Genomic DNA, 23,558 nt, shown 5'->3' with positions numbered 1-23,558 from the left:
TGTGCACAAATTTGTTTACATCCCTGTTAGTGAGTATTTCTTATTTGCCAAGATAATACATTCATCTGACAGGTGTGGCATATCAAGAAGCTGATTAAACAGCATGATCATTACACAGGTGCACCTTGTGCTGGGGGACAATAACAGGCCACTCTAAAATGTGCAGTTTTGTCACAGAACACAATGCCACAGATGTCTCAAGTTTTGAGGGAGAGTGCAATTGGTATGCTGAATGCAGGAATGTCCACCAGAGCTGTTGCCAGAGAATTGAATGTTAATTTCTCTACCATAAGCCTCCTCCAATGTTGTTTTAGAGAATTTGGCAGTACATCCAACCGGCGTCAACAGCAGACCACGTGTATTGTGTCGTGTGGGTGAGCGGTTTGCTGATATCAACGTTGTGAACTGAGTGCCCCATGGTGGCGGTGGGGTGGTATGGGCAGGCATAAGCTACGGACAACGAACACAATTGAAGTTTATCGATGTCAATTTGGATGCGCAGATATACCGTGACGAGATTCTGAGGCCCATTGTCGTGCCATTCATCCGCCGCCATCACCTCATGTTTCAGCATGATAATGCACCATGTCGCAAGGATCTGTACACATTCCCTGGAAGCTGAAAATGTCCCAGTTCTTCCATGGCCTGCATACTCATGAGACATGGTCACCCACTGAGCATGTTTGGGATGACAGAATGTTCCAGTTCCTGCCAATATCCAGCAACTTCGCACGGCCATTGAAGAGGAGTGGGACAACATTCCACAGGCCACAATCAACAACCTGATCAACTCTATGTGAAGGAGACGTCGCGCTTCATGAGTCAAATGGTGGTCACACCAGGTACTGACTGGTTTTCTGACCCTCAGTCAAGTGAAATCCATAGTCTAGGGCCTAATGAATTTATTTCAATTGCCAAATTTCCTTATATGAACTTTTGTTGCATATATATTTGGTTCAGTATACACAGTGCATTTGGTTCAGTATACACAGTGCATTTGGTTCAGTATACACAGTGCATTTGGTTCAGTATACACAGTGCATTTGGTTCAGTATACACAGTGCATTTGGTTCAGTAAACACAGTGCATTTGGTTCAGTATACACAGTGCATTTGGTTCAGTATACACAGTGCATTTGGTTCAGTATACACAGTGCATTTGGTTCAGTATACACAGTGCATTTGGTTCAGTATACACAGTGCATTTGGTTCAGTATACACAGTGCATTTGGTTCAGTATACACAGTGCATTTGGTTCAGTATACACAGTGCATTTGGTTCAGTATACACAGTGCATTTGGTTCAGTATACACAGTGCATTTGGTTCAGTATACACAGTGCATTTGGTTCAGTATACACAGTGCATTTGGTTCAGTATTCAGACACCTTGACTTTTTCCACATTTTGTTACATTACAGCCGTATTCTAAAATGGATTTAAACATTTTTCCCCTCTCATCAATCTACACAATAATGACAAAGTAAAAACAGGTTTTTAGATGTTTTTGCAAATGTATAAAAATAAAAAACCTGAAATATCACATTTACATCAGTATTCAGGCACTATCCTCAGTACTTTGTTGAAGCGCCTTTGGCAGCGATTACAGCCTCAAGTCTTCTTGGGTATGAATGACGCTACAGCTATTTTCAGGTCTTACCAGATATATTAGATCGGTTTCAATTCCGGGCTCTGGATGGGCCACTAAAGGACATTCAGAGATTTATCCCGAAGTCACTCCTGCGTTGTCTTGGCTGTGTGCTTAGGGTCGTTGTCCTGTTGGAAAGTGAACCTTCGCCCCAGTCTGAAGCCCTGAGTGCTCTGGAGCAAGATTTCATCAAGGATCTCTGTATTTTGCTCTGTTCGTCTTTCTCTTGATCCTGACTAGTCTCCCAGTCCCTGTTGCTGAAAATTATCGACACAGCATGGTGCTGCCACCACCATGCTTCACCGTAGGGATGGTGCCAGGTTTCCTCCAGACGTGACGCTTAGCATTCAGTCCAAAGAGTTCAATATTGGTTACATTAGACCAGAGAATCTGAGCTCAATTTTGAGTCTCATAGCAAAGGGTCTGAATACTTATATAAATTAGGTATTCGCTTTGTCATAATGGGGTATTGTGTGTAGATTGATTAGGAAAATGTAATTAAATGTAATCCATTTTGGAATAAGATTGTAACGTAACAAAATGAGGAAAACGTCAAGGGGTCTGAATACTTTCAGAATGCACTGTATATATTAAAAAAGACATGAACTTGGTTATAGCTACTGCTCCTAAAAAGGAACTTTGAAATGCTAGTGTGGTTGGTTAGGCTGATAACACGTAGTCTGAGGTCAGAATAATACAACATCTCTAGATGCAACAGGATTGGGGTGAATTATATTTAATGTTCTGGTTTCTCTCTCAGTGTATCCCTCTCCTGTGAAGATGAGACTCACAGTGGGTAGGGCCGCCCAGGCCTGGTTGCTGGGAGCGAAAAAGGTGAAGCTCCCTGGTCCCTCGATCTCCTCCCTCAGCTGAGCCCTCTCTGAGTACATCTTAGTGGTGGCGGCTCCAACCATACCCAGCGTGTTGTAGATGTTCACCAATGGCAGGGCTGGGGAAAAAATACACTCTTAAACGTCATATGGGGGAATGTGTGAAAATCAAATGTTGACTTGATGGATGTATATTTCACAACCAAAGTGAGATGCCATGTTTTGTTTGACAGGCCTCTTGTCTAGAAATAATTATCCCAAATTGATAACTAGATGTTGCATCATAAGGATAGTAAGTGACTGAGCTATAACTTGATTTGCATATGTCTTCTTACCAGCAGGACAACCCTTCTCTCCTGAAAGCTTCTCGTAACCGGGGCAACACTCATAGCTGATCACCCTGTCGACCAATAAGAACACAGGTTGAAGATGACTGCAGCCAATCAGAGATGAAAACAACAGGTCAGTTTCTCATTACCCTTTCCAATCAAAAGACTCTAGCCTTGTCCCAGATATTGTTTGTGTTGTCTTGTCCCAGATATTGTTTGTGTTGTCTTGCCACAAACAGATCTGTGACGAGGCAAAAAAAGATTGAGCAATGTGTCTTAGACTAAATGATTCAACCACATGCTATACACAAAGTTCTGCCATTTTGTGCATTTAAGATATTTCCACGATAAATCTAAACTGGGCTCAGCTGGAAGGTCATAAAAGCTAATTTCCTCAGAGAGAGACAGAGGGAGCGGAGCAGAGGAATCCACTGACCCAGGGTTGGCCAAAGGAAACTCCAAAAAGGGGACTAAGGGACCAATACTGAGGCTCCGGTCCAGTAAAAACAAAAGGAGAACAGACAAGCAAAGGTGCACCACTAAGCTACCAGATAAAAATGTGAACCTTAACGCTACGTAAACAATAAGTGGTCTATCTCCACGAAAAGGAAGCTTTTATCTAGCTACAGTTGAAGTCGGAAGTTTACATACACTTAGGTTGGAGTCATTAAAACTTTTTTTTTTAAACCACTCCACAAATTTCTTGTTGACAAACTATAGTTTTGGCAAGTCGGTTAGGACATCTACTTTGTGCATGACGCAAGGAATTTTTTCAACAATTGTTTTCAGATGTCACGCCCTGACCTTAGAGTTCCTTATTATTCTCTATGTTTGGTTAGGTCAGGGTGTGACTCGGGTGGGAAAGTCTATGTTGTCTATTTCTTTGGTTTTGGCCAAGTGTGGTTCCCAATCAGAGTCTATCGTTGTCTCTGATTGGGGATCATATATAAGTTGTCATTTTCCTTTTCGTTTTTTTGGGGATCTTGTTTTCTGTTTAGTGTTTTTGCCTGACAGAACTGTGCACTTTCGTTTTCACTTTTTGTCATTTTGTTTGAGTGTTTTTTGAACATTAAAATCATGAACACTTCCCACGCTGCACCTTGGTCCACTCTTCATTCAACAAACGAGAGCCGTTACAACAGACAGTTATAATCACATAGTTCACTGTATCACAGTGCCAGTGGGTCAGAAGTTTACATACACTAAGATTACTGTGCCTTTAAACAGCTTGGAACATTACAGAAAATTATGTCATTGCTTTAGAAGCTTCTGATAGGCTAATTGACGTAATTTTAGTCAATTGGAGGTGTACCTGTGGATGTATTTCAAGGCCTACCTTCAAACACAGTGCCTCTTTGCTTGACATCATGGGAAAATCAAAAGAAATCAGCCAAGACCTCAGAAAAAAACATTGTAGACCTCCACAAGTCTGGTTCATCCTTGGGTGCAATTTCCAAACGCCTGAAGGGACCACGTTCATCTGTACAAACAATAGTACGCAAGTATAAACACTATGGGACCACGCAGCCGTCATACCGCTCAGGAAGGAGACGCATTCTGTCTCCTAGAGATAAACGTACTTTAGTGCGAAAAGTGCAAATCAATCCCAGAACAACAGCAAAGGACCTTGTGAAGATGCTGGAGGAAACAGGTACAAAAATATCTATATCCACAGTAAAACGAGTCCTATATTGACATAACTTGACAGGCCGTTCAGCAAGGAAGAAGCCACTGCTCCAAAACCGCCACAAAAAAGCCAGACTACGGTTTGCAACTGCACATGGGTACAAAGATCGTACTTTTTGGAGAAATGTCCTCTGGTCTGATGAAACAAAAATAGAACTGTTTGGCCATAATGATCATCACTATGTTTGGAGGAAAAAGGGAGAGGCTAGCAAGTCGAAGAACACCATCCCAACAGTGAAGTACGGGGGCGACAGCATCCTGTTGTGGGGGTGCCTTGCTGCAAGGGGGACTGGTGCACTTCACAAAATAGATGGCAGCATGAGGGAGGAAAATTGTGGATATATTGAAGCAACATCTCAAGACATCAGTCAAGAAGTTAAAGCTTGGTTGCAAATGGGTCTTCCAAATGGACAATGACCCAAAGAATACTTCCAAAGTTGTGGCAAAATGGATTAAGGACAACAAAGTCAACGTATTGGAGTGGCCATCACAAAGCCCTGACCTCAATCCTATAGAAAATTTGTGGGCAGAACTGAAAAAGCGTGTGCGAGTAAGGAGGCCTACAAACCTGACTCAGTTACACCAGCTCTGTCAGGAGGAATGGGCCAAAATTCACCCAACTTATTGTGGGTAGCTTGTGGAAGATTTAAAGGCAATGCTACCAAATACTAATTGAGTGCATGTAAACTTCTGACCCACTGGGAATGTGATAAAATAAATAAAAGCTGAAATAAATCATTCTCCTATTATTATGACATTTCACATTCTTAAAATAAAGTGGTGATCCTAACTGACCTAAAACAGGGGATTTTGACTAGGATTAAATGTCAAGAGTTGTGAAAAACTGAGTTTAAATGTATTTGGCTGAGGTGTATGTAAACTTCTGACTTCAACAGTACATTCGGTGGCAAGTTCTTCATACAACCAGAAAACAAGGAAAATGATGACAAAGGATGCTAGTCCATTGTGTAAACATGAGTATTACTAATCCAACAGTGGGACACATAGGTTATAGTGTGAAACACACAGTGGCAATATTAACAATACATAACACGCAAAAAAAGACAAGGCAAAAGCTGTGGAAATCTACACAAAAATAATTTGGCATTTTGCAGCCCCTTGCAGGCCCTACACTCCAACCCAAGTACTCCGAAGGGAGGTCAGATCCCACTCAGATCAGTCAAAGCTATTTAGCAGAGTACCTGCCCATCTTCTGAAAACATCTGAAACCCTCTCTTCAAACTGTAGCCCCCCCCCCCCCCCCCCATAGCTTCTTTACTGAGGAAAATGTAAAAGATACCAGTCGTACAACTGAAAGCCTTCAACTGAAATGTGTCTTCCACATTTAACCCAACCCAATCTGAATCAGAGAGGAGCGGGGGGCTGCCTTAAATCGACATCCACTGCGCACAGGGAACAGTGGGTTAACTGCCTTGCTCAGGGGGGCAGAACAGATTTTTTTTACCTTGTCAGCTTGGGGATTCAATCCAGCAACCTTTTGGTTACTGTCCCAATGCTCTAACCACTAGGCAATTTACTATGACTGAGATATGTGATTGTCACACCTAGCTATTTTAAGATGAATACACCTAGTGTAAGTCACTCTAGATAAGTGACTAAAAGTAACTAAAATGTCAAAGAAGACCAACTCTGAGTCCTAACATTGATGAAAGTCAATGGAAAACTACCTGAGCCAGATACAGTCTATACCCACATGTTACGTCAACCCTAGTTAACCACACCGTCCCCACAATCCCCTTCAAGCATAATGAACTATACTGTATAAGCTGTTTAAGACCAGACAATGATCTGAGCAATCAGCTACTGTTATACTCCTAGGGAGAGGGTAGTGGGTAGTTCGGAAACAAATCAAATCAAATCAAATTTTATTTGTCACATACACATGGTTAGCAGATGTTAATGCGAGTGTAGCGAAATGCTTGTGCTTCTAGTTCCGACAATGCAGTAATAACATGGTTAGGGGACAATCCTAACATTCAGAGGGGGGGGGGGGGGGGTTACGGAGAAACCCTGTAAAACACAGTAGCCAGGAAACCAGCCCAGACTGATTATCAAAACAGATGATCACTCAGCTTAGATTTTTTTTCTCCGCAAGCATAAACACAGATGGTAGCCATGGATTTCTGTCAAAATAAACAGCAAGGTTGTATAATTCAAACACTGTGTACATTGAGATGTCTGAGTGTTGAGGCAACCTGTCCACCATGTAGAAGTACTAAAGAAGTACACTGAAGGTCCATTTGACTTTATGGCGTCCATGTTGAAATCAGCATGCTAGATAGATTTGGATTTTCCCACACAGTCATCTCTCACTTTGGCTTTATATTCATAGGTACTGTATCAACAAACAAAAAAATATATGTTTTCTTGCTTTATTGATTAAGTATCAACAAACAACAAAAACTTTTCTTTCCCAGACAATATAACAAGATGTAATTTGTTGTAAAAGTGAGCATGTATAAAGCTTTACAGACTAGTTAGCTCTGGGATTCACCTTTAGTCAAATGCTACCACTTCAAAACATAGTGTGATTGCTGAGAAAAACAGAAGAACAAATGCATTGGTGTTGAGAGTGGGGCTTTGGGAGGTAACTAAGGGGGGTTGTTAGGGTTATTGGTGACTCAGAGTTATGGGTTTCTCCCCTCAAGTGACCTGTAACCTCTCTAGCACCAGCAGCACCACGTCCCCATGGCCTGCATCTGAACCCATTACCTTTCGGCTGCTAGTCCAACACTCTAACCACTAGGGTAGCCTAGTGGTTAGAGTGTAGAGGCGGCAGGGTAGCCTAGTGGTTAGACTGTCGAGGCGGCAGGGTAGCCTAGTGGTTAGAGTGTAGAGGCGGCAGGGTAGCCTAGTGGTTAGAGTGTAGAGGTGGCAGGGTAGCCTAGTGGTTAGAGTGTAGAGGCGGCAGGGTAGCCTAGTGGTTAGACTGTAGAGGCGGCAGGGTAGCCTAGTGGTTAGAGTGTAGAGGCGGCAGGGTAGCCTAGTGGTTAGAGTGTAGAGGTGGCAGGGTAGCCTAGTGGTTAGAGTGTAGAGGCGGCAGGGTAGCCTAGTGGTTAGAGTGTAGAGGCAGCAGGGTAGTCTAGTGGTTAGAGTGTAGAGGCAGCAGGGTAGTCTAGTGGTTAGAGCGTTGGACTAGCAGCCGAAAGGTTGCAAGTTCAAATCCCAAGCTGATAAGGTACAAATCTGTTGTTCTGCCCCTGAACAGGCAGTTAACCCACTGTTCCTAGGCTGTCATTGAAAATAAGAATTTGTTCTTAACTGACTTGCCTAGTTAAAAAATAAACTCAGTGGCCACTCACAGTCACACAGACAGGGTTCAGTTCAGGACGATGAAAGCTGCTACACACCACAGTGTTCAAAACTCCATCCAGACCTGGGTTCAAATACTATTTGAAATTAGAGATGCACGATATATCGTGAGCATATCGGCATCGGCCCGATGTCTAGTTTAACGGCGATGTGCAAAACCGATGTCAAAGCTGACGTGCGTAACTATATAACGTAAGAAGATGGCGCCGAGGACAATACAGCGCTACACTGTCGTCCATATACTAAGCGCACACTTCCAACAACTAAATAGGTTCAAGTCCAGCAGTCATTTGAAAGAGTAAGAACATTTTCAGCGAGACCACTCAAAGGCGAAATCCATTAACGCCAAGATAATGGAATTCATTGCCCTTGACAATCAAACGTCCTCTGTCGTGGCTGATGTTGGCTTTCGCCGACTGGTTGAGCCCCGGTACACACTATTTTCCAGATGTTGCCCTACCAGAGTTACACCGTATGGTTGAAACGTACATCTTATAAGCTGCTATTAGCTTCACAACTGACATTTGGACCAGTGATGTCAGCCCCACGAGCATGCAGAGTCTGACAGCACTGTGGGTCAATGAGGATTTCGTACTGAGGAAAGCAGTATTGCTCAAGAATGTGCTGGTGGCCTCCCGGGTGGCGCAGTGGTTAAGGGCGCTGTACTGCAGCGCCAGCTGTGCCATCAGAGTCCCTGGGTTCGCGCTGTCGTAACCGTCGTAACCGGCCGCGACCGGGAGGTCCGTGGGGCGACGCACAATTGGCCTAGCGTCGTCCGGGTTAGGGAGGGATTGGTCGGTAGGGATCTCCTTGTCTCATCGCGCACCAGCGACTCCTGTGGCGGGCCGGGCGCAGTGCACGCTAACCAAGGTTGCCAGGTGCACGGTGTTTCCTCCGACACATTGGCGCGGCTGGCTTCCGGGTTGGATGTGCGCTGTGTTAAGAAGCAGTGCGGCTTGGTTGGGTTGTGTATCGGAGGACGCATGACATTCAACCTTTGTCTCTCCCGAGCCCGCACGGGAGTTGTAGCGATGAGACAAGATAGTAGCTACTACAACAATTGGATACCACGAAATTGGGGAGAAAAAGGGGTAAAATAAAAAAATAATAATAATAAAAATGTGCTGGTTCTCATACCGCTGCTGCCATTTCAATGACATTTGAGAACATGTTTGAAACTTGGAAACATGAACACACACCTGGCTCCATTCAAACAACTGACTGGAGAAATACGCTCATCAACAACAGACGTGATAGCCTCTGCCATGGCATTGAAACGCCTGCTCAACAAAACTGCCCACACAGACCGTGGGGTTAACACCTGACATGATGACTCCTTGTCAGTCCACCTGGCCGTGCTGCTGCTCCAGTTTCAACTGTTCTGCCTTATTATTATTCAACCATGCTGGTCATTTATGAACATTTGAACATCTTGGCCATGTTCTGTTATAATCTCCACCCGGCACAGCCAGAAGAGGACTGGCCACCCCACATAGCCTGGTTCCTCTCTAGGTTTCTTCCTAGGTTTTGGCCTTTCTAGGAAGTTTTTCCTAGCCACCGTGCTTCTACACCTGCATTGCTTGCTGTTTGGGGTTTTAGGCTGGGTTTCTGTACAGCCCTTTGAGACATCAGCTGATGTACGAAGGGCTATATAAATAAATTTGATTTGATTTGATTTGTTTTAAAACGTACGAAAGTACTCGAGCGCGTGAACAAGCAATCCGGTGGCGTTCTCTCTGAGCCTCTTTACTGTGTCGCCACCATGCCCCATGCTATTGTTAGATGACTTGTTAGATTTGTGTTTATTATGTCGTTGTTGGGGAATTGTTAGATTACTTGTTAGATTTGTGTGTATTAGGTAGTTGTTGGGGAATTGTTAGATTACTTGTTAGATTTGTGTTTATTAGGTAGTTGTTGGGGAATTGTTAGATTACTTGTTAGATTTGTGTTTATTATGTCGTTGTTGGGGAATTGTTAGATTACTTGTTAGATTTGTGTTTATTATGTCGTTGTTGGGGAATTGTTAGATTACTTGTTAGATTTGTGTGTATTAGGTAGTTGTTGGGGAATTGTTAGATTACTTGTTAGATTTGTGTTTATTATGTCGTTGTTGGGGAATTGTTAGATTACTTGTTAGATTTGTGTGTATTAGGTAGTTGTTGGGGAATTGTTAGATTACTTGTTAGATTTGTGTTTATTAGGTAGTTGTTGGGGAATTGTTAGATTACTTGTTAGATTTGTGTTTATTATGTCGTTGTTGGGGAATTGTTAGATTACTTGTTAGATTTGTGTTTATTATGTCGTTGTTGGGGAATTGTTAGATTACTTGTTAGATTTGTGTGTATTAGGTAGTTGTTGGGGAATTGTTAGATTACTTGTTAGATTTGTGTGTATTAGGTAGTTGTAGGGGAATTGTTAGATTACTTGTTAGATTTGTGTGTATTAGGTAGTTGTTGGGGAATTGTTAGATTACTTGTTAGATTTGTGTAATGACGCCTCTTGCACTGAGATGCAGTGCCTTAGACCGCTGCATCCATGTGTGTGTGTTAACTATTTAACTGTACTAGAATGATTAAAAGGCAGCTAAAATTTTAAATATCGGTTATCGGTATCGGACAAAAAGGTCATATCTGTGCATCCCTTTTTTTAAATCATTTTAAAAAAAACGTTCTGTGATTTGTTTTTTGCTTGCCTGGCCTAACAGGCCAATCTAATTGTCCCAAACGTGCAAACCCCTGCACATCCGGCACTACAGACATGCTAAAGGATATGTATTAGAAATATTCTACATAGTATTTTACCTCGACTCTCTCTTGTCTGTCTCTGTCTGGAAATTAAATCCAAACTGATAAAAGCTTTTTGAAACCTTTGTTGACACAAGCCCAGGTTTGTCCTTTCGAGCGCAACTCTCAATCTCCCAGTCCCAGCCCTCTCAAATTGACACAGTTAGGCCTGGCTTGCTATGGAAAAAGTACATTTTTCATGGCTCCCTTATGAATGATTAGTGTGCGTTTAGGGACGGAAGTCCCTCAACAGTACCCTCTAAAGCCATCATTTCCTCCAAACATCCAGCGCCCACAGCAAAGTTTCACTTCCTCTTCAACTTTCATGAGATTTCCAATGAAAGAAACACTGTTCTGAATCGCCAGCAAACGTCTCCCGTTACAAATACATCAAGTTTGTGTCTGTGGTAAAAACAATTCTACAGGAAACGTCCAGATCATTTCACAATACTCATCAAGGGAGATCAAATAACAAGAAAATTCCAGGAACAGAAGACTCTCTCTCTCACACAACTCACACTCACTCACACAACTCACACCTCAGACTCTCTCTCTCACACAACTCACACTCAGACTCTCTCTCTCACACAACTCACACTCACACAACTCACACTCAGACTCTCACACAACTCACACTCACACACTCACACTTAGACACTCACACAACTCACACTCAGACTCTCACACAACTCACACTCAGACTCTCACACAACAAGACCCACTTATTTTAAATAGCAAATGCCTGTTTTCTTAACACACCCATTCCCATGCACTGCAGGGCAAGGCAGTATAATGGTGCATTGGTCGACACATGACTTTCCCAAAACCTACAACACAATCTCAGAGGAATGTTAGACAGAGCAATAACCAATAGCATCTTGCCACCTGCAGGGACGTTAACATTGACGTTGATCAAACAGCCGCTACTGTGGAAGGCTGTCAGTGCCTTTACTGCCCAGGGTCCAGGACAGGGCCTATCTGGAAGATTGAGGCTGTCAGTGCCTTTAATGCCCAGGGTCCAGGACAGGGCCTATCTGGAAGATTGAGGCTGTCAGTGCCTTTAATGCCCAGGGTCCAGGACAGGGCCTATCTGGAAGATTGAGGCTGTCAGTGCCTTTACTGCCCAGGGTCCAGGACAGGGCCTATCTGGAAGATTGATGTTGGTAACCTGAGTTGTCCTTTTATCCTCAGAGGTGGTCAAGCTATTTAACACTACCCGGACTGATTGAATAGAGACACAAGGTATCCATTATCTACTGTTTAACACTACCTGGACTGATTGAATAGAGACACACAAGGTATCCATTATCTACTGTGTAACACTACCTGGACTGATTGAATAGAGAGACACAAGGTATCCATTATCTACTGTGTAACACTACCCGGACTGATTGAATAGAGACACAAGGTATCCATTATCTACTGTCTAACTACCTAGCTAACCCAGCTATGTATCTCCCCAAAACTAACTACCTAGCTAACCCAGCTATGTATCTCCCCAAAACTAACTACCTAGCTAACCCAGTTATTTATCTCCCCAAAGCGAATTACCTAGCTAACCCAGCTATTTGTCTCCCCCAAACTAACTACCTAACTAAACCAGCTATTTATCTCGTCCAAACTAACTAACCCAGCTCTGTATCTCCCCCAAACTAACCCAGCTATTTATCTCATCCAAACTAACTACCTAGATAACCCAGCATTTCTCTCCTCCAAACTAACTAAGCCAGCTATTTATCTCCCCATACGAACACTAAAACGTATCAAACTTCCAGTCCATGTCAACGTCACAAAAAGAGAAGAGGACTCAGCAACAAAGCGGATGACTCAATGATTCACGGACGAGTCATTTCCTAAGTCATTTCGCAATTTTACATCAAACTAAGATTTTTGGTGCAGTATTTCTAAATGAAACAAAAATGTGATTGAAAACGAGTCGTCTCACGTTGAATGACAACAACGTCTTTATTGAAGAATCGCTACTGTTGGCGAATCACCAACGGAGGGCTACTGACTTCGGCTTCAAGAAAAAAAAATTGTGTGCTCGAAGTCCAAAACGAACAGAAATGTCATCATAATATATGTAAATATATGCACAAACTCTTTCGGCTGGGAGGCTTGCAGACACCTTTCTGCTGTCAAATTCACATTTGATTTATTTATACCAGGCAAATCAGTTAAGAACAAATTCTCATTTACAATGACGGCCTAGGAACAGTGGGTTAACTGCCTTGTTTAGGGTCAGAACAACAGATTTTTACTTGGTCAGCTCTGGGATTTGATCAAGCAACCTTTTGGTTACTGGCCCAATGCTCTAACCACTAGGCTACCTACCGCCCCTACACTCTAACCACTAGGCTACCTACCGCCCCTACACTCTAACCACTAGGCTACCTACCACCCCTACACTTTAACCACTAGGCTACCTACCGCCCCTACACTCTAACCACTAGGCTACCTACCGCCCCTACACTCTAACCACTAGGCTACCTACCGCCCCTACACTCTAACCACTAGGCTACCTGCCGCCCCTACACTCTAACCACTAGGCTAACTACCGCCCCTACACTCTAACCACTAGGCTACCTACCACCCCTACACTCTAACCACTAGGCTACCTACCGCCCCTACACTCTAACCACTAGGCTACCTACCGCCCCTACACTCTAATCACTAGGCTACCTGCCGCCCCTACACTCTAACCACTAGGCTACCTGCCGCCCCTACACTCTAACCACTAGGCTACCTTACGCCACTACACTCTAACCACTAGGCTACCTGCCGCCCCTACACTCTAACCACTAGGCTACCTTACGCCCCTACACTCTAACCACTAGGCTACCTACCGCCCCTACACTCTAATCACTAGGCTACCTGCCGCCCCTACACTCTAACCACTAGGCTACCTGCCGCCCCTACACTCTAACCACTAGACTACCTACCGCCCCTACACTCTAACCACTAGGCTACCCTGCCGCCTCTACACTCTAACCACTAGGCTACCTGCCGCCCCTACACTCTAACCACTAGGCTACCCTGCCGCCTCTACACTCTAACCACTAGACTACCTACCGCCCCTACACTCTAACCACTAGGCTACCTTACGCCCCTACACTCTAACCACTAGGCTACCTACCGCCCCTACACTCTAACCACTAGGCTACCTGCCGCCCCTACACTCTAACCACTAGGCTACCCTGCCGCCTCTACACTCTAACCACTAGGCTACCTGCCGCCCCTACACTCTAACCACTAGACTACCTACCGCCCCTACACTCTAACCACTAGGCTACCCTGCCGCCTCTACACTCTAACCACTAGACTACCTACCGCCCCTACACTCTAACCACTAGTATACCTGGACCATTAAGTCATTAACATTTTTAGAAGATATTTTCTCTCCCAGGACTGTTGGGACATTTTGCATAATAGCAGACTATACATCCCAAATGGCACCCTATTCATCCCTAATGGAACCCTAGGGTCCCTGGTCAAAATGAATAGGTTTCTGGTTAAAAGTAGTGCACTATATAGGGAATAGGGTGCCAATTGGGACCGACTCACTGTCTCATCTACACTGGCACCAGACTGTCCTGGCAGGACCCAATGACCGAAGGAGAAGTTCTCTCCCATTTCGAACGCACTCACTGTCTCATCTACACTGGCATCAGACTGTCCTGGCAGGACACAACGACCGAAGGAGAAGTTCTCTCCCATTTCGAACGCACTCACTGTCTCATCTACACTGGCATCAGACTGTCCTGGCAGGACCCAACGGCCGAAGGAGAAGGTCTCGTAAAATGATGAAGAAAAAGCATATCCCACTTCAACATTCTGGTTACCAACTGAACCAATCTTAACAAGGTTTTGAAACCTCAATCCCAGCAGATGATTGAAAACAGACCTCACTGCATGTCATTTTACAACAGCGAGTCATTATGGTTAGCGACTTAAATAGTTGGGCTACTGATTCAGGAAGGAATTTCACTAATGTGGCTCTTTAAAACTGTCACCTTCATCATACTTAACTCTTTGAAGATGGAGATTTTATGCAAGTTGATGTTTGGGACTAATTTGAGCATAACTCAAAGTCAGATCAATTCCTTCTCACTGTATGTCATTTACTGCACCTCTATGCTATGGTTACGTCCCAAATCTGTTGGTTTCTGTCCTTGCCCCCTGCTGCTTCCAGCAGAATAGAGGTGAAGGTTCAATGTTTTCACTTGACAATCTTAGTTGGGAGTTCTCCTTCATGAAACCCACACGAAAGGAAAATTCCTAATTTAAACCAGTGGAAAACTCAGAAATCCTTCTTAAAATCTATTGTTTGCGTATCTAAATGAACAATAAAGGCAGTGGTCTGCTCAGCAGAAATGACAAAAAAAAGTTTGGGCTCCTCATCCTTTCTGATGAAGGACATCCTATCCATCCACACTAGATTTATAGTCTACACCAGTAGGCTAAAATACAAAATATATTGACGCAACATGTTATAATAAATCAACTCACTGTCAACCATTTAAAATGAACACGCACGTTAATAACATGTTTATATTACACTCACGTTGGTTTGCCGCAGATCTTGCGATGGTACCATTGCTTGCAGTTGGTGAAGTATTTCTTGTCGGTCCCTTGTATCTTTTGCATCGCGCACACGTTTGGTCTAAAAACAGATGAGAGAATATTTCATTGCGTTTTATTTATTTTTAGCGGCACATTACAGTAGACAATTGTGAGTTTGCCCATCACATCGAATTACTTGTTCACTGTACTACAAAGCAGTTGTGAAGCACAACCAAAGTATGCCATTAAAAATCAGTAGGCGTAGTAAGTCATATATTTTCTAACATAAAACATTAATCATCCTTCGTAATTATACGAATAAAAGTCATGTTTGCTTGAAATTGCATAGCGCAGAACGTTCTAAGGACACATCATTTGAATAAGTAAGCAGCCTTACCCATGCTGCCTGCCTCTTATCCTGCTGTGCTGAAGAACTGATTGATAGGGTGACTTTGCCAAACAAATCGTTGCAATCAAGGTGATCGCCAAAGTGAATAAAGTTAAGTGCTGCATTTTTTTGACCTTTTCCCCTTATTCCGTCCGCCTCCGCACTCCAGACAAGACCGAGGACGACGCGACCATGAATATATAGTGAAGGAAACCGTTCTGGGGAGGGGCGTGGGGAGTGAGCCAAGATAGGCGTGGGGAATTAAAACCTTTTGCACAAAAAAATAAAATAAGAAAATAGGTATAACTAACGGAGTCAATCTTATTTTACCACAAATACAGTAATGATATGGAAAGAAAATAGATTAAATAATGTGAACAAATATATTTTTTGAGATACATTTTATTGGTCATCAAATTAGTCCCAAATGCAATGCCATCCCTCAAATTAGTCCCAAATGCAATGCCATCCCTCAAATTAGTCCCAAATGCAATGCCATCCCTCAAATTAGTCCCAAATGCAATGCCATCCCTCGTCTGAGACATGAAGACTAGCATCAGCTCCTCAAGCTAATGCCCGGGTCAGGCATTAGATACATGGACATTTCACCTTCTGAGGACATCCACTGTAGAGTATCATCACCAGGACATCTAGCCTTCTGGGGACATCCACTGTAGAGAGTATCACCACCAGGACATCTAGCTTTCTGGGGACATCCACTGTAGAGAGTATCACCACCAGGACATCTAGCTTTCTAGGGACATCCACTGTAGAGAGTATCACCACCAGGACATCTAGCTTTCTGGGGACATCCACTGTAGAGAGTATCACCACCAGGACATCTAGCCTTCTGGGGACATCCACTGTAGAGTATCATCACCAGGACATCTAGCCTTCTGGGGACATCCACTGTAGAGTATCATCACCAGGACATCTAGCCTTCTGGGGACATCCACTGTAGAGTATCAAAGCCAGGACATCTAGCTTTCTGAGGACATCCACTGTAGAGAGTATCACCACCAGGACATCTAGCCTTCTGAGGACATCCACTGTAGAGTATCACCACCAGGACATCTAGCTTTCTGAGGACATCCACTGTAGAGTATCACCACCAGGACATCTAGCTTTCTGAGGACATCCACTGTAGAGAGTATCACCACCAGGACATCTAGCTTTCTGAGGACATCCACTGTAGAGAGTATCAAAGCCAGGACATCTATTTTACCACAGAAATTCTCAGTTTGACCTGAACAAAGTTTCTCAGCCAATAGTTTCAGTCATTGGCTTGGACTGGGAACCCTGGACTGGGAACTCTGACAAAACTGCTTTTTGTTAATACATCTGTCTCACCCACACCCAGAGTGTTTCAGCAGGGATGAGTTCATTGCTAACTTGTATTGTCTTCCTCTGACCCTATTGCGTGGGCTGAGTCACTGGCTTACTGGTGCTCTTCCACACCGTCCCTAGGAGGGGGTGCGTCACGTCGTGCCAGGCTTTTTTCACTATACACGACTTTGAGTGGGTTGAGTCCTGTCCGGTTTTGCGCCCCCCCAGGGCTCGTGCGGTGGGGGAGATCTTTGTGGTCTATACTCAGCCTTGTCTCGGGGTAGTACGTTGGTGGTCTGTTGATATCCCTCTAGTGGTGTGGGGGCTGTGCTTTGGCAGAGTGGGTGGGGTTATATCCTGCCTGGTTGGCCCGGTCCAGGGGTGTCGTCAGACAGGGCCACAGTGTCTCCCAACCCCTCCCGTCTCAGACTCCAGTATCTATGCTGCAGTAGTCTATGTGCCGGGGGGATAGGGTCAGTCTGTTATATATGGTGAAATTCTACACTTGAAGGCAATAAAATCACAGATGAATGATTTCTAGTAATATTATGCACATTTACGAAAAATGCATCAAACTATTCAAGTGAATCCAATATGTTTTAGTAAAAGGATAATGATGACACAAGCTAACAGTGATAGGGAACATACTAGATTACACTGCCAGGGTTAGTTACACTGCCATGGTTAGGGTTAGTTACACTGCCAGGGATAGTTACACTACCATGGTTAGGGTTAGTTACACTGCCAGGGTTAGTTACACTGCCATGGTTAGGGTTAGTTACACTGCCAGGGTTAGTTACACTGCCATGGTTAGGGTTAGTTACACTGCCAGGGTTAGTTACACTGCCATGGTTAGGGTTAGTTACACTGCCAGGGTTAGTTACACTGTCAGGGTTAGTTACACTGCCAGGGTTAGTTACACTGCCAAGGTTAGTTACACTGTCAGGGTTAGTTACACTGCCAGGGTTAGTTACACTGCCAGGGTTAGGGTTAGTTACACTGCCAGGGTTAGTTACACTGCCAGGGTTAGTTACACTGCCAGGGTTAGTTACACTGCCAGGGTTAGTTACACTGCCAGGGTTAGTTACACTGCCAGGGTTAGTTACACTGCCAGGGTTAGTTACACTGCCAGGGTTAGTTACACTACCATGGTTAGGGTTAGTTACACTGCCATGGTTAGTTACACTGACAGGGTTAGTTACACTGCCAGGGTTAGTTACACTGCCAAGGTTAGTTACACTGTCAGGGTTAGTTACACTACCATGGTTAGGGTTAGTTACACTGACAGGGTTAGTTACACTGACAGGGTTAGTTACACTGCCGGGGTTAGGGTTAGTTACACTGCCAGGGTTAGTTACACTGACAGGGTTAGTTACACTGCCAGGGTTAGTTACACTGACAGGGTTAGTTACACTGCCAGGGTTAGTTACACTGCCATGGTTAGTTACACTGCCAAGGTTAGTTACACTGTCAGGGTTAGTTACACTGCCAGGGTTAGTTACACTGCCAGGGTTAGTTACACTGCCAGAGTTAGTTACACTGCCAGGGTTAGTTACACTGCCAGGGTTAGTTACACTGCCAGGGTTAGTTACACTGCCAGGGTTAGTTAGACTGCCAGGGTTAGTTAGACTGCCAGGGTTAGGGTTAGTTACACTGCCAGGGTTAGTTACACTGTCAGGGTTAGTTACACTGCCAGGGTTAGTTACACTGACATGGTTAGTTACACTGCCAGGGTTAGTTACACTGTCAGGGTTAGTTACACTGTCAGGGTTAGTTACACTGACAGGGTTAGTTACACTGCCAGGGTTAGTTACACTGTCAGGGTTAGTTACACTGCCAAGGTTAGTTACACTGTTAGGGTTAGTTACACTGCCAAGGTTAGTTACACTGTCAGGGTTAGTTACACTGCCAAGGTTAGTTACACTGTCAGGGTTAGTTACACTGCCAAGGTTAGTTACACTGTTAGGGTTAGTTACACTGCCAGGGTTAGTTACACTGCCAAGGTTAGTTACACTGCCAGGGTTAGTTACACTGTCAGGGTTAGTTACACTGCCAGGGTTAGTTACACTGCCAGGGTTAGTTACACTGCCATGGTTAGTTACACTGTCAGGGTTAGTTACACTGTCAGGGTTAGTTACACTGACATGGTTAGTTACACTGCCATGGTTAGTTACACTGTCAGGGTTAGTTACACTGTCAGGGTTAGTTACACTGCCAGGGTTAGTTACACTGCCAAGGTTAGTTACACTGTTAGGGTTAGGGTTAGTTACACTTCCAGGGTTAGTTACACTGCCAGGGTTAGTTACACTGCCAGGGTTAGTTACACTGCCAGGGTTAGTTACACTGACATGGTTAGTTACACTGCCAGGGTTAGTTACACTGACATGGTTAGTTACACTGCCAATGTTAGTTACACTGTCAGGGTTAGTTACACTACCATGGTTAGGGTTAGTTACACTGCCATGGTTAGTTACACTGCCATGGTTAGGGTTAGTTACACTGCCAGGGTTAGTTACACTGCCAGGGTTAGTTACACTGCCGGGGTTAGAGTTAGTTACACTGTCAGGGTTAGTTACACTGTCAGGGTTAGAGTTAGTTACACTGTCAGGGTTAGTTACACTGTCAGGGTTAGTTACACTGCCAGGGTTAGTTACACTGCCAGGGTTAGTTAGACTGTCAGGGTTAGTTACACTGTCAGGGTTAGTTACACTGCCAGGGTTAGGGTTAGTTACACTGCCAGGGTTAGTTACACTGCCAGGGTTAGGGTTAGTTACACTGTCAGGGTTAGTTACACTGCCGGGGTTAGGGTTAGTTACACTGCCAGGGTTAGTTACACTGCCAGGGTTAGGGTTAGTTACATTGTCAGGGTTATTTACACTGCCAGGGTTAGTTACACTGTCAGGGTTAGTTACACTGTCAGGGTTAGTTAGACTGCCAGGGTTAGTTACACTGTCAGGGTTAGTTACACTGCCAGGGTTAGTTACACTGACAGGGTTAGTTAGACTGACAGGGTTAGTTACACTGCCAGGGTTAGGGTTAGTTACACTGCAAGGGTTAGTTACACTGACAGGGTTAGTTACACTGACAGGGTTAGTTAGACTGGCAGGGTTAGTTACGCTGTCAGGGTTAGTTACACTGCCAGGGTTAGGGTTAGTTTCACTGCCAGGGTTAGTTACACTGCCAGGGTTAGTTACACTGCCAGGGTTAGGGTTAGTTTCACTGCCAGGGTTAGTTACACTGCCAGGGTTAGGGTTAGTTACACTGCCAGGGTTAGGGTTAGTTTCACTGACAGGGTTAGTTACACTGCCAGGGTTAGAGTTAGTTACACTGCCAGGGTTAGTTACACTGCCAGGGTTAGTTACACTGACAGGGTTAGAGTTAGTTACCCTGCCAGGGTTAGTTACACTGCCAGGGTTAGGGTTAGTTACACTGCCAGAGTTAGGGTTAGTTACACTGCCAGGGTTAGTTACACTGCCAGGGTTAGGGTTAGTTACACTGCCAGAGTTAGGGTTAGTTACACTGCCAGGGTTAGAGTTAGTTACACTGCCAGGGTTAGAGTTAGTTACACTGCCAGAGTTAGGGTTAGTTACACTGCCAGGGTTAGGGTTAGTTACACTGCCAGGGTTAGTTACACTGCCAGGGTTAGTTACACTGCCAGGGTTAGTTACACTGCCAGGGTTAGTTACACTGCCAGGGTTAGTTACACTGCCAAGGTTAGTTACACTGCCAGGGTTAGTTACACTACCATGGTTAGGGTTAGTTACACTGCCATGGTTAGTTACACTGACAGGGTTAGTTACACTGCCAGGGTTAGTTACACTGCCAAGGTTAGTTACACTGTCAGGGTTAGTTACACTACCATGGTTAGGGTTAGTTACACTGACAGGGTTAGTTACACTGACAGGGTTAGTTACACTGCCGGGGTTAGGGTTAGTTACACTGCCAGGGTTAGTTACACTGACAGGGTTAGTTACACTGCCAGGGTTAGTTACACTGCCAGGGTTAGTTACACTGCCATGGTTAGTTACACTGCCAAGGTTAGTTACACTGTCAGGGTTAGTTACACTGCCAGGGTTAGTTACACTGCCAGGGTTAGTTACACTGCCAGAGTTAGTTACACTGCCAGGGTTAGTTACACTGCCAGGGTTAGTTACACTGCCAGGGTTAGTTACACTGCCAGGGTTAGTTAGACTGCCAGGGTTAGTTAGACTGCCAGGGTTAGGGTTAGTTACACTGCCAGGGTTAGTTACACTGTCAGGGTTAGTTACACTGCCAGGGTTAGTTACACTGACATGGTTAGTTACACTGCCAGGGTTAGTTACACTGTCAGGGTTAGTTACACTGTCAGGGTTACTTACACTGACAGGGTTAGTTACACTGCCAGGGTTAGTTACACTGTCAGGGTTAGTTACACTGCCAAGGTTAGTTACACTGTTAGGGTTAGTTACACTGCCAAGGTTAGTTACACTGTCAGGGTTAGTTACACTGCCAAGGTTAGTTACACTGTCAGGGTTAGTTACACTGCCAAGGTTAGTTACACTGTTAGGGTTAGTTACACTGCCAGGGTTAGTTACACTGCCAAGGTTAGTTACACTGCCAGGGTTAGTTACACTGTCAGGGTTAGTTACACTGCCAGGGTTAGTTACACTGCCAGGGTTAGTTACACTGCCATGGTTAGTTACACTGTCAGGGTTAGTTACACTGTCAGGGTTAGTTACACTGACATGGTTAGTTACACTGCCATGGTTAGTTACACTGTCAGGGTTAGTTACACTGTCAGGGTTAGTTACACTGCCAGGGTTAGTTACACTGCCAAGGTTAGTTACACTGTTAGGGTTAGGGTTAGTTACACTTCCAGGGTTAGTTACACTGCCAGGGTTAGTTACACTGCCAGGGTTAGTTACACTGCCAGGGTTAGTTACACTGACATGGTTAGTTACACTGCCAGGGTTAGTTACACTGACATGGTTAGTTACACTGCCAAGGTTAGTTACACTGTCAGGGTTAGTTACACTACCATGGTTAGGGTTAGTTACACTGCCATGGTTAGTTACACTGCCATGGTTAGGGTTAGTTACACTGCCAGGGTTAGTTACACTGCCAGGGTTAGTTACACTGCCGGGGTTAGAGTTAGTTACACTGTCAGGGTTAGTTACACTGTCAGGGTTAGAGTTAGTTACACTGTCAGGGTTAGTTACACTGTCAGGGTTAGTTACACTGCCAGGGTTAGTTACACTGCCAGGGTTAGTTAGACTGTCAGGGTTAGTTACACTGTCAGGGTTAGTTACACTGCCAGGGTTAGGGTTAGTTACACTGCCAGGGTTAGTTACACTGCCAGGGTTAGGGTTAGTTACACTGTCAGGGTTAGTTACACTGCCGGGGTTAGGGTTAGTTACACTGCCAGGGTTAGTTACACTGCCAGGGTTAGGGTTAGTTACATTGTCAGGGTTATTTACACTGCCAGGGTTAGTTACACTGTCAGGGTTAGTTACACTGTCAGGGTTAGTTAGACTGCCAGGGTTAGTTACACTGTCAGGGTTAGTTACACTGCCAGGGTTAGTTACACTGTCAGGGTTAGTTACACTGCCAGGGTTAGTTACACTGTCAGGGTTAGTTACACTGTCAGGGTTAGTTAGACTGCCAGGGTTAGTTACACTGTCAGGGTTAGTTACACTGCCAGGGTTAGTTAGACTGTCAGGGTTAGTTACACTGTCAGGGTTAGTTACACTGCCAGGGTTAGTTACACTGCCAGGGTTAGTTACACTGCCATGGTTAGTTACACTGCCAGGGTTAGTTACACTGCCAGGGTTAGTTACACTGCCAGGGTTAGTTACACTGACATGGTTAGGGTTAGTTACACTGCCAGGGTTAGTTACACTGACATGGTTAGGGTTAGTTACACTGCCAGGGTTAGTTACACTGCCAGGGTTAGTTACACTGCCAGGGTTAGTTAGACTGGCAGGGTTAGTTACGCTGACATGGTTAGGGTTAGTTACACTGCCAGGGTTAGTTAGACTGCCAGGGTTAGGGTTAGTTACACTGCCAGGGTTAGTTACACTGTCAGGGTTAGTTACACTGCCAGGGTTAGTTACACTGACATGGTTAGTTACACTGCCAGGGTTAGTTACACTGTCAGGGTTAGTTACACTGTCAGGGTTAGTTACACTGACAGGGTTAGTTACACTGCCAGGGTTAGTTACACTGTCAGGGTTAGTTACACTGCCAAGGTTAGTTACACTGTTAGGGTTAGTTACACTGCCAAGGTTAGTTACACTGTCAGGGTTAGTTACACTGCCAAGGTTAGTTACACTGTCAGGGTTAGTTACACTGCCAAGGTTAGTTACACTGTTAGGGTTAGTTACACTGCCAGGGTTAGTTACACTGCCAAGGTTAGTTACACTGCCAGGGTTAGTTACACTGTCAGGGTTAGTTACACTGCCAGGGTTAGTTACACTGCCAGGGTTAGTTACACTGCCATGGTTAGTTACACTGCCAGGGTTAGTTACACTGTCAGGGTTAGTTACACTGACATGGTTAGTTACACTGCCATGGTTAGTTACACTGTCAGGGTTAGTTACACTGTCAGGGTTAGTTACACTGCCAGGGTTAGTTACACTGCCAAGGTTAGTTACACTGTTAGGGTTAGGGTTAGTTACACTTCCAGGGTTAGTTACAC

The 23,558-nt window shown here is 44.5% G+C and overlaps 1 protein-coding gene across 1 annotated transcript in view; it reads right to left on the bottom strand.

Annotated features, from left to right (window-relative positions):
* Positions 1 to 15,772, bottom strand: part of LOC139366568 (transforming growth factor-beta-induced protein ig-h3-like) — a 45,758-nt gene extending 29,986 nt beyond the window's left edge. Inside the window, exons 1-4 of the mRNA XM_071104217.1 lie at positions 15,566 to 15,772; positions 15,170 to 15,268; positions 2,810 to 2,874; positions 2,436 to 2,593 (exon numbers count right to left, since the gene is read on the bottom strand). Of these exons, the coding sequence (XP_070960318.1) occupies positions 2,436 to 2,593; positions 2,810 to 2,874; positions 15,170 to 15,268; positions 15,566 to 15,681 (438 nt within the window). The 5' untranslated portion in view covers positions 15,682 to 15,772. The remainder of the gene's footprint in view (positions 1 to 2,435; positions 2,594 to 2,809; positions 2,875 to 15,169; positions 15,269 to 15,565) is intronic.
* Positions 15,773 to 23,558: the final 7,786 nt, after the last annotated feature.

The sequence above is a fragment of the Oncorhynchus clarkii genome, chromosome 14 (genome assembly GCF_045791955.1).
Source record: "Oncorhynchus clarkii lewisi isolate Uvic-CL-2024 chromosome 14, UVic_Ocla_1.0, whole genome shotgun sequence".
NCBI lineage: Eukaryota > Metazoa > Chordata > Actinopteri > Salmoniformes > Salmonidae > Oncorhynchus > Oncorhynchus clarkii.
Note: the sequence above shows the minus strand (reverse complement) of the source record. Positions and strands in the feature narration are given on the sequence as shown.